The 12,327-nt window shown below is 34.1% G+C and overlaps 1 protein-coding gene across 3 annotated transcripts in view; it reads right to left on the bottom strand.

Annotated features, from left to right (window-relative positions):
- ABCA5 (ATP binding cassette subfamily A member 5) overlaps positions 1–12,327 on the bottom strand; it is an 89,018-nt gene that overhangs the window by 41,274 nt on the left and 35,417 nt on the right. For all 3 annotated transcript variants that reach the window (XM_055243687.2, XM_055243688.2, XM_063617487.1), the window contains exons 12-18: positions 11,069–11,179; positions 9,718–9,893; positions 9,013–9,132; positions 7,367–7,505; positions 5,980–6,070; positions 5,657–5,796; positions 202–321 (exon numbers count right to left, since the gene is read on the bottom strand). In XM_055243687.2, the coding sequence (XP_055099662.1) occupies positions 202–321; positions 5,657–5,796; positions 5,980–6,070; positions 7,367–7,505; positions 9,013–9,132; positions 9,718–9,893; positions 11,069–11,179 (897 nt within the window). The remainder of the gene's footprint in view (positions 1–201; positions 322–5,656; positions 5,797–5,979; positions 6,071–7,366; positions 7,506–9,012; positions 9,133–9,717; positions 9,894–11,068; positions 11,180–12,327) is intronic.

Genomic DNA, 12,327 nt, shown 5'->3' with positions numbered 1-12,327 from the left:
TATAATCTAAGTTCGCTGCCTTCTAAGACCACCCCATTATTTCTTGCATAACTCCTATCACTAAGTATCTCATTACTTATTTACTTGTTTATTTCTACCCTTTCTTCCAAAAAAAAATAAAATTCACATTTATATAATTTTTGTCTTATTCACCATCTGTCTGATTCATTGCCTGAAATGTTTTGTTAGTTCTGTTTTTACCTGCTTGGTCAATTTCTGCTTCAACTTCTAGCTTTAAAAATACGTCTTCCAAAGTCGTCATGGAAACACCATAAGAAATGACACCCAAATTTGAATGACTGTCTAGGGCAGAAAACAAACCTAGAAGAAAAAAAATGAAAGAATAGTATATCTTTAAGCATATTATCATAAATTATTGTAAAATATCCTTTAAAAATAAGTTCATGAACAGCCTGTGCAACATATCATGACCCATCTCTACAAAAAATAAAAATAAATTAGCTAGGCATACATACTAATGCAAGCCTGTAGTCTTAGCTACTCAAGAGACTCAGGTGGGAGGATCACTTGAGCCCAGGAGTTTGAGGCTGCAGTGAGCTGTGATCGTGGCACTGAACTCCAGCCTAACAGGTTTAACATTCTTATAAATTAAGGACCTCAAAGAATTTTATTTATGGGAATATATTATCATATTACCATATTATATCATATTATAAGCTAACAAAAATTTTACAGTATTTGAAATTAAAACTGATAATGTTACTATATTGAACAATAAAATAAATATGTATATTAGAAAATATATAGAAATCACCTAAATACTTATTCATCTTTTAAAAAATAATAAAAAATAAACCTATTACAGGTTAACACAATTTTATTTTTTAAAACTGCATCTTTTAAAACAAAAATAATGAGAAGAGAATATTGTTTTATATTTCTGCAAATCTTTTTAATGTCTGTCTTTTTTTTTTCCTTTTTCCTTTTTTTTTAATTTAATTATTATTATACTTTAAGTTTTAGGGTACACGTGCACAACGTGCAGGTTTGTTACATATGTATACATGTGCCATGTTGGTGTACTGTACCCATTAACTCGTCATTTAGCATTAGGTATATCTCCTAATGCTATCCCGCCCCCTTCCCCCCACCCCACAACAGTCCCTGGTGTGTGATGTTCCCCTTCCTGTGTCCATGTGTTCTCATTGTTCAATTCACACCTATGAGTGAGAACATGCGGTGTTTGGTTTTTTGTCCTTGTGATAGTTTGCTGAGAATTATGGTTTCCAGCTTCATCCATGTCCCTACAAAGGACATGAACTTATCATTTTTTATGGCTGCATATTCCGTGGTGTATATGTGCCACATTTTCTTAATCCAGTCTATCGCTGGACATTTAGGTTGGTTCCAAGTCTCTGCTATTGTGAATAGTGCCGCTATAAACATACGTGTGCATGTGTCTTTATAGCAGCATGATTTATAATCCTTTGGGTATATACCCAGTAATGGGATGGCTGGGTCAAATGGTATTTCTAGTTCTAGATCCCTGAGGAATCGCCACACTGACTTCCACAATGGTTGAACTAGTTTACAGTCCCACCAACAGTGTCAAAGTGTTCCTATTTCTCCACATCCTCTCCAGCACCTGTTGTTTCCTGACTTTTTAATGATGGCCATTCTAACTGGTGTGAGATGGTATCTCATTGTGGTTTTGATTTGCATTTCTCTGATGGCCAGTGACGATGAGCATTTTTTCATGTTTTTTGGCTGCATAAATGTCTTCTTTTGAGAAGTGTCTGTTCATATCCTTTGCCCACTTTTTGATGGGGTTTTTTTTTCTTGTAAATTTGTTTGAGTTCATTGTAGATTCTGGATATTAGCCCTTTGTTAGATGAGTAGGCTGCAAAAATTTTCTCCCATTCTGTAGGTTGCCTGTTCACTCTGATGGTAGTTTCTTTTGCTGTGCAGAAGCTCTTTAGTTTAATTAGATCCCATTTGTCAATTTTGGCTTTTGTTGCCATTGCTTTTGGTGTTTTAGACATGAAGTCCTTGCCCATGCCTATGTCCTGAATGGTATTGCCTAGGTTTTCTTCTAGGGGTTTTATGGTTTTAATCCATCTTGAATTAATTTTTGTATAAGGTGTAAGGAAGGGATCCAGTTTCAGCTTTCTACATATGGCTAGCCAGTTTTCCCAGCACCATTTATTAAATAGGGAATCCTTTCCCCATTGCTTGTTTTTTGTCAGGTTTGTCAAAGATCAGATAGTTGTAGATATGCAGCATTATTTCTGAGGGCTCTGTTCTGTTTCATTGGTCTATATCTCTGTTTTGGTACCAGTATCATGCTGTTTTGGTTACTGTAGGCTTGTAGTATAGTTTGAAGTCAGGTAGCATGATGCCTCCAGCTTTGTTCTTTTGGCTTAGGATTGACTTGGCAATGCAGGCTCTTTTTTGGTTCCATATGAACTTTAAAGTAGTTTTTTCATGACGAGTTAATGGGTGCAGCAAAACAACATGGCACATGGATACATATGTAACAAACCTGCACATTGTGCACATGTACCCTAAAACCTAAAGTATAATAGTAAAAATAAATAAATAAATAAATAAGAAAGTAGTTTTTTCCAATTCTGTGGAGAAAGTCATTGGTAGCTTGATGGGGATGGCACTGAATCTATAAATTACCTTGGGCAGTATGGCCATTTTCACAATATTGATTCTTCCTACCCATGAGCATGGAATGTTCTTCCATTTGTTTGTATCTTCTTTTATTTCATTAAGCAGTGGTTTGTAGTTCTCCTTGAAGAGGTCCTTCACATCCCTTGTAAGTTGGATTCCTAAGTATTTTATTCACTTTGAAGCAATTGTGAATGGGAGTTCACTCATGATTTGGCTCTCTGTTTGTCTGTTACTGGTGTATAAGAATGCTTGTGATTTTTGTACATTGATTTTGCATCCTGAGACTTTGCTGAAGTTGCTTATCAGCTTGAGGAGATTTTGGGCTGAGACGATGGGGTTTTCTAGATATACAATCATGTCATCTGCAAACAGGGACAGTTTGACTTCCTCTTTTCCTAATTGAATACCCTTTATTTCCTTCTCCTGCCTGATTGCCCTGGCCAGAACTTCCAGCACTATGTTGAATAGGAGTGGTGAGAGAGGGCATCCCTGTCTTGTGCCCGTTTTCAAAGGGAATGCTTCCAGTTTTTGCCCATTCAGTATGATATTGGCTGTGGGTTTGTCGTAGATAGCTCTTATTATTTTGAGATACATCCCATCAATACCTAATTTATTGAGAGTTTTTAGCATGAAGGGTTGTTGAATTTTGTCAAAGGCCTTTTCTGCATCTATTGAGATATTCATGTGGTTTTTGTCTTTGGTTCTGTTTATATGTTGGATTACATTTATTGATTTGCGTATGTTGAACCAGTCTTGCAACCCAGGGATGAAGCCCACTTGATCATGGTGGGTAAGCTTTTTGATGTGCTGCTGGATTCGGTTTGCCAGTATTTTATTGAGGATTTTTGCATTGATGTTCATCAAGGATATTGGTCTAAAATTCTCTTTTTTGGTTGTGTCTCTGCCAGGCTTTGGTATCAGGATGATGCTGGCCTCATAAAATGAGTTAGGGAGGATTCTCTCTTTTTCTGTTGATTGGAATAGTTTCAGAAGGAATGGTACCAGCTCCTCTTTGTACCTCTGGTAGAATTCGGCTGTGAATCCATCTGGTCCTGGACTCTTTTTGGTTGGTAAGCTATTGATTATTGCCTCAATTTCAGAGCCTGTTATTGGTCTATTCAGAGATTCAACTTCTTCCTGGTTTAGTCTTGGGAGGATGTATGTGTCGAGGAATTTATCCATTTCTTCTAGATTTTCTAGTTTATTTGCGTAGAGGTGTTTATAGTATTCTCTGATGGTAGTTTGTATTTCTGTGGGATCGGTGGTGATATCCCCTTTATCATTTTTTATTGCATCTATTTGATTCTTCTCTCTTTTCTTCTTTATTAGTCTTGCTAGCGGTCTATCAATTTTGTTGATCTTTTCAAAAAACCAGCTCCTGGATTCATTGATTTTTTGAAGGGTTTTTTGTGTCTCTATTTCCTTCAGTTCTGCTCTGATCTTAGTTATTTCTTGCCTCTGCTAGCTTTTGAATGTGTTTGCTCTTGCTTTTCTAGTTCTTTTAATTGTGATGTTAGGGTGTCAATTTTAGATCTTTCCTGCTTTCTCTTGTGGGCATTTAGTGCTATAAATTTCCCTCTACACACTGCTTTGAATGTGTCCCAGAGATTCTGGTATGTTGTGTCTTTGTTCTCGTTGGTTTCAAAGAACATCTTTATTTCTGCCTTCATTTCATTATTTACCCAGTAGTCACTCAGGAGCAGGTTGTTCAGTTTCCATGTAGTTGAGCAGTTTTGAGTGAGTTTCTTAATCCTGAGTTCTAGTTTGATTGCACTGTGGTCTGAGAGACAGTTTGTTACAATTTCTGTTTAATGTCTGTCTTGACAGAAGACAGATGGGTTCTCATATTCGTTTCTGCATTCAATCTGTTGTGATAGCACATATGCAGTCTCTGGAAAACACTGTATAATCATGTGAAGCTGAGGGTCAATAAGGCAAACATTTTGGTATTATTAGAAAAAGTGCTGACATTATGAATTCCTTTAAGAGGTCTTACGGTCCATCCTACAGGAGATCCCAGAAGACACTGTGAAATCCAGTGAAATACCGTGACAATTTTTCAAAGAAATATAAGAGTCAACAAACAAAGTATGGTGGTGAAAACCATGAGTTCTGGAACTGATTTGCCTGGGTTCAAAACTCAGCTCCACCACTTTCTACCTGTGTTACCTTGGGCAAGTTCCTTAAATGTTTTTATGTCTCAGTTTCTTCATTTGTAAAATGAAAGCAATAATAGTATTTATCTCATGTATTTCTTAAAATATTGGGATAATGAAATAAACTAATAATTGCAAAAGGCACAGACTAGCATCTGGTAGAAAATAAGCACTATATAAATGTTACTAAAGAATAGGAGATAGGTGGGTATAAGTAGATAGAATGATAGGCAGAGTGCATTAAGTTGGCAAGTGTACTTCAATCCACTTAATCTGTGATTTCTTTTTTAAAAAAAACAAGTATTTTTTTGATTATGAGACAAATGCTATGAAAATTCTGCACAATGTACTTACATCAATAACATCCTTTTGTCTATCAAGCAATTCCTAAACAGAGGAAGGAGACTGAGTTTGAGTTCCTCATTAAAAAGTTAAAAAATAATGTCTCAATTAAAAGAATTCAAGGATTTATCATATCATTCATTATGAAATCATGAAACTATAAAAGAACCTGAGAATGTATACAAACTGTATACATATATGCCTTACTCTCAGGAGGCCTACAAGAAATTTCTTTTTCTTGACAACAAAGTAAACACAATTATTTTTACATTTTTTAACATTTTCTTAAGTATTTAATATATTAGTTACAGTTTCTTGCATGGTGTTTGTAAAAAAAAAATTTTGCTGTATTTTTTCTGGCTTTCAAAAACAAAATAAAACAGAAACAGAATATTAGCTCTGGCCACCTGGGAGCATGGCAATACTACATGGAGAAGGAAACAAAAAGGAAATCAATGAAACCTATTCCCAATATAAGATCCCAGTTGAAACACCAAGAGACTTAAAGTAAGTAATACCTGAAAATTTGTCCATGTCCTTGAAAGGCAAGCTATACACAAGTTGTTGGTCATTCTGTTGTAACAAAGTAGCTCCAGGTATATGTTGTTTAACCAGTGAAGAAAGAGATTCTGTGGCACAATAGTTGTCTATGTACATGCTAGAGAATACCAAAAATCAAAATTAATGATTATACAATAAACAGCCAAAAGTAAATTATGAAGGCTTTAAATTAAATTTAGTACTATAAATGATGGTCAAAGCATATAACAGCAAGCCTCCAAAATAATAACAGTATAGCAAGAGTATAATATAGAATAATGTCAATAAAAATGAATGATACCTCAGGCGGTAGCCAATCCCCCATTTACTTTTGAGGAACATTGAAGAACCAACACATTTCAGCATTCCTTGTGATATCACAGCTTTCCTATCTGCAGATAAATATTTACATTTCAATTTCTAAGGTATCAACAGCATTAATAATTGGCATTTATATTTTATGGTTTCTCATATGAGAGTCATCCGTGTTATAATATCATTAATCATCACAACAATCTTATGAGGATGGTACTATATTATCATCAACTATTTTTCAGATATGAATACTAAGGCAAAAAGAAAATACATTCCTTATACATGTTTCATACAGCTATTAAGTAACAAAGCCAGGAACTCCACTCAAGGAGTCTGCCTCTAGAGTCTGCTTTCCATATATTATTCCAAATATCTGATTTTTCCTAAAAGGCTTACCAATACAAGCACTTTCACAATGTCCTTTATAACCAAATGTAGAAACAACTCCAAAAATCAACAGAAGAAGAACAAATGTTAGTTTGTTGGGTTTTTAAAAACAAAGGTACTACTGAAGACATGAATGACTTGCCCAATTTTATTAGATTACATTATAAGCAGACAGAAGTTGCTCAAGAATTTCAAACTTCTATATCTTGTCATAGCTATTAAAAGTCATGTGTTGACTTAAACTTGGATTCTTTATATGTATGTATGTGTATAAAATTGTGCAGAAAAGAGTTAACATAGCAGGTCAGAGGCTTCTATCCTTAGAAAGGCCTGCTTACAAGGTTGGCTCTTGGCTGTTAGTTGAGAACTTGGATTTGGGAGGGTTCCTACTATTCTCAAAACAGATAAGAGTGGCTCAGTGCCTAAACTGTACAAACAATGTGGTTTATGCTGAACAACTTCTTTCCTTCTGAGAGTCTGGAACTTTGGTATGTGCTAGGCAGACGATGTTTCTATGTTCAGCACCCAATAAGAATCTTGAACACTGAGTATATACTAACTTCCCAAGTAGATTATTTCACACATGTTGTTACAACTCAATGCTGAAGAAATTAAAACACATCTGTCTACTCCACTGGGAGAGGACTCTTGGAAGCTTCTACCTGGTTTCCTTGAGACTTTGCCTCATATACCTTTTACCTTTGCTAACTTTGCTTTGTATCCTTGTGCTGTAATAAATCATAGTCATGAGTATGACTATGTGCTGAGTCATATGAGTTCTTCTAGGACATCAGTAAACCTGGGATGGTCCTGGAGATTCTCAACACAAAAATATATCATTTTAAAATTTTTTAAAACTTTTTTTGTGAAGGAAACATACCACTAGGTAAAAGCTTCTCTATTTATACCTCAGGAATTAGCATCTCTATGTCCATCTTCTTTTTGGCCCATGATCTCAGCCTTTGAAAATAAAGCAAAAATCTCACCTGCAAGAATGTCAGCTTCATCCATGAAATGAGTACTGAACACTGTCACCCGATTGGCTTTTCTGTATTTTAAAAGATTCCATACAATATGTCGAGAACAGGGGTCCATTCCAGCTGTCGGTTCATCTAGCAGCAGTATCTGTGTGAAAAGAGGTGAAGAAGGGCAGGGAATCCTCAGAAAAACTAAATATTAAACAGGCATGTGGACACTAAAAAACTGCCCCATTTCAAATTATTATTTTCAATCAGAAATATATTAGATCAGATTTTTCATTGACAATTGAGTTCACATAAATTTTTAAAATTATTAATTTGACATGTGAATATTTTCCCTGGTTTAATTCTAAAAGACTGCCTGTAATATATAAGACAAAAGTATAACAACAGTCAGACAAATAAACTAAAAACAAAACATTAAGTATATTGCTATTATCCTTAACAATTAAATTTGTAGATGTAACACTTGCTTTTTTGGAGAAGAATATATGGTTTTATAGTAGTTCAAGGGAAGCAATTTGTTTCAAGACTATTTTTAATATAAAAAAGAACATGGTGGTGGGGGCTGAGAGGAAGACTAATGAACATAAAGCCAGGATCCAGAATCATTCCCCAGCTGCAACAGCAAGGGGGCATGTGGCAGGATGGTGGAATCAATAGGAGATCATCCTAGATGCATGCATGCACCTGTCAGTTTTGATGCCCTGTGTAAAGTAGGACAACAGTTGTTTCTCTGTTTCTACGACAGAGAACAGCATAAAACAAATACATACAAAATCAAAGCAGGACAGTGACAAACTGAATTACTCCTTTGATTTTGTTCTATTTCTTAACTTTTGTTATTAACTATAACAAATATTTTTTTAAACTATAGAGAACAAGAGAGTAATACTATTATAGCTATCATTCCAATTCAGCAATGTTATTTTTGGCCACATTTTCTTCAGATCATTTTTTAAAGAAATAAAACATGGAGGCTAGGCGTGGTGGCTCATGCCTGTAATCCCAACACTTTGGAAGGCAAAGGCAGGAGGATCGCTTGAGGCCAGTTCAAGACCAGCCTGGGCAACATAGCAAGGTCTCTTCTCTACAAATTAAAAAAAAAAAAGAAGGAAGGAAGGAAGGAAGGAAGGAAGGAAGGAAGAAAGAAAGAAAGAAAGAAAGAAAGAAAGAAAGAAAGAAAGAAAGAAAGAAAGAAAAGAAAAGAAAAGAAAAGAAAAGAAAGAAAAAAAGCATGGCAGTCATAGTTAAAGTCTATTCTTCCATTCTCCTTCCTAAAAGTAACTAGTTATTATAAAGATGTTAACTCAGAAAGGGAAGGGTGGAAGGGGGTGAGGAATAAAAAAAACTACATATTGACTACAACGTACAGTACTCAGGAGATGGGTGAACTAAAATCTCAGAATTCACCACTATATAATTCATCCATGTAACCAAAAACCTTTAGTACCTTGAAAACTACTAAAATTAAAGTTATACATCTTTCTGACTTCAGTTTTAAAATCTCATTACTATGATTATGTCCATAATAACATACAGTATTTTATGTATACTTAACCTCTACATAATGTATTATATCTTTCTACAACCTGCTTTTTAATTCGACATAATTTAAAATGAGCTCATTTGTAAAAGTAACATTTATTTACCTTTGGGTTCCCAAGAACAGCAATTCCTAATGACAGCTTTCTTTTTTGACCACCACTTAATTTTTTAGCTTGGTTATCTTTGATAGTCTGCATGTCTAAATCTAGTAAAACCTTCTGCACCTGTAAAGGTAAAGCATGAACAATGTTATTTTAAAAATATGAACAATGTTATTTTAAAAATCATACCATTTACATAATTATCAATATTACTTTTTAAATATTTTAAGTTTTAATGTGTTAAACATTTAAGTAACATGTTTTTAAATAATTTTAATATCAACTTTAAAAATGATCCTTTAGCATGGAACTGCCTTTGACATATATTCGTATATAATTATGAAAACCACAGGTAACAAGACTCTTGAGGGAAAGTTTTACTTTTTTGCCTTCTTGGGTGGTAGGGAAGGAATAAGAGATCACTGTGATGGTTCTTAATGTATGTGTGGAAGTGGGAGGGGGTAGAGGAGATGAGAGCAAGAGAAGGGAGGAATAAGGCAGGCAAGCATCCTCCAGATGAAACAAACTTTTATGTGTGCTAAAACATTTACTCCAAATTCTGTCTAATTCTTTGTAATAGCTTTCTGTTTACTGGCTCAGAACAAGTGTTATATTTAGATTTTCAAGCATATTTTTATTGCACAAGTCATTACAAAAGGTTATTGATTACAGAAAATAAAAGTAAAGATTTCTATATGAATAGCATACTTCTTGTATTATATTGTTGGCTGGTATCCCTTTGATTGAAGCCAAAATTGATAAATTTTCTTCTACTGTCAAAACATCAAAGTGTATATCTAACTGTGGACAAATGCCAATCATTTTTCTTGCTTCAAACATTTCATCTATTTCTGAGACTCTGTGTCCATATATAGATGCAAACCCTAAAAGCAGAATATATATTTAAATGTACATTAATTATTTTATAATGTGTATGTTTTGAAGTATCCTGATAACTTTGTTATTTGGTTATAACAGACATATAAGGTAAAAATTAATATAAATTTACAAGGCACAACACACCTTCCATATTATTGGTGATCTGCATCCACTTATATTTCAATTTCATTTTCCATCACTTACAGGTCATATAACATAGTGGGAAAATCAAGAAACTAAAAGCTTGACACTAAACATAAATATTTATTGATATATTATTTACACTTGTATTCCAGTAACAATTTTCTAGACACTATGCAATAGCGGAGGGATTAAAGAACTATAAATTTTATCCTAACTAGCTGTGTGGTCATGGCCAAATTACTTAATCTCTTTAAATTCCAGCTTTCCTTTTTTATACAGTGAACACTAATATATCCCACTAAAGAACTATTAAATCAAAACAATCATGCATTATGAAGAATCATGAGAAAAATAATAAATTCTTATACAAATGTAAGATATTATGACTACTATCAAAAAGTGATACAACTAAGGACAAAGAACAAAATCAAACTAATTTTAAAAGTTAAATAACATTTAAAGAGTTGAAATGCAGATTCAATACAATTCAGCGCTTCTGGAAGTAAAATATTTATTGTACTGCCACTTTATTTGGTTACTGTCAAAATATGGAGCTACTATAATGAATTTTCACCTACCGAACAATCACATATCAAAATTATACTTTTGAGGTATGCTTTTAAAATTCCATTTTAGAAGATAGTATGAACACTTATGATTATTTCCTTTTGAACTACTGCTGTATATTTAGGTATCTGTGTTTATTTTCTCAACCTCAAATAGTCTATAGTTCTGATTTAATTTCCAATAAGTTACTCACTTATCCTTCCTTGAAAATGATGAATAAAAACACATACACACACATCTACGTGTGTATATGTATAGAAATATGTACAAAATTAGATCCTTTTTACTTTATTAAACATGATAGAATCATTTTTATCTTCTACTAAAAACAACCAAATGTGTATAGCCAAGAAAAAAAGAAAACACCTTTACAGATATGGAAGTTGGTCCCATTGACGAAAATTATTCAATACACATTTAAAGAATATATATAATGAAGTCTTTTTTTTCTTTAAGACAGAAAACTCACCATCAGAAGGCGGGCAGAGTCCACAGAGAATATTCATCAATGTACTCTTTCCTGTTCCACTGTGGCCAAGTAAGGCAGTAATCTGACCCTCATATATGTCAAACGACAAATCTAGTTCAGGAAAAAAGAAGACTCAAATGTGATTTTTATGTCTGTTCAGCTATGCATGGTAATTCATAATATTTGAGCAATCTTCAAGGCACTATATCTATAAATACATATTTATAAGTTACCAGCATATTTGATAGCAGGTAAAATAGCTTCTTTGTTACAGTCAATGATATAAACAGTAAGGAAAGTAAATAAAAATAAACTTTATTTGTTCATACAGTAAGATTTAGGAGTATACAAAATATTTGGGAATTTTCTGTGTCCCAATTTTTGGGAATTACCAACGGAATTAAAACAAACAAAAATTTGTTCCCGAGGATATTTATAGGCATTTAAATAAACTGGCAAAAAAAAACCAAGAAATTAACCAATAGTATAGAGATAGCTTGAAAGGTTAGATTTAATGAAGCAATATCACTGAATGGATATGTAAAGGAATGAAGGAAGACAGGAGATGGGGACCTGAAATGATAAAGCAGAAATGGCTTACCAAAAAACTAGGCTGGCCAGGCACAGTGGCTCATGCCTGTAATCCCAACACTTTGGGAGGCTGAGGCGGGAGGATCACCTGGGCCCAGGAGTTTGAGACTAGCCTGGGCGACATGGCGAAACCCCGTCTCTACAAAAAACACAAAACTTAGCTGGGCATGGTGGCACCTGTAGTCCCAGCTACTCAGGAGGCTGAGGTGGGAGAATCACCTGAGCCTGAGAAGTCAGGGCTATGATAAGCCAAGACTGTGCCACTGCCCTCCAGCCTGGGGGACAGAGCAAGACCCTGTCTCAAAAACAAACAAACAACAACAAAAACTAGACTAAGAAGGCTAACATATAAAACAAGAAGGAAAAAGTCTCAGATCCTAAGGCCAGTAATCTAAGTTAAAATAAGAAAGAGAACTCAACAACCAAACGTTAAGTGTTCTGCCCCATGAACGTGGTATTTCTATTTATTTAAATCTTCTTTAATTTCTCTCAGCAATATTTTGTATTTTTCAGGATATGTCTTTTACATTTTTGCCTTATTTACCTGTAAGCATATTTTTGATGCTAAATGCTATTTTTAATTTTAATTTCCAATTATGTGTTGGTAACATATAGATATACAATTGATTTTTCCATTATTTATCATGTATCCCATCATCTTGCAAAAC

This window comes from Symphalangus syndactylus, chromosome 14, assembly GCF_028878055.3.
Source record: "Symphalangus syndactylus isolate Jambi chromosome 14, NHGRI_mSymSyn1-v2.1_pri, whole genome shotgun sequence".
Lineage (NCBI taxonomy): Eukaryota > Metazoa > Chordata > Mammalia > Primates > Hylobatidae > Symphalangus > Symphalangus syndactylus.
This window is presented reverse-complemented; position numbering and strand designations above follow the sequence as displayed.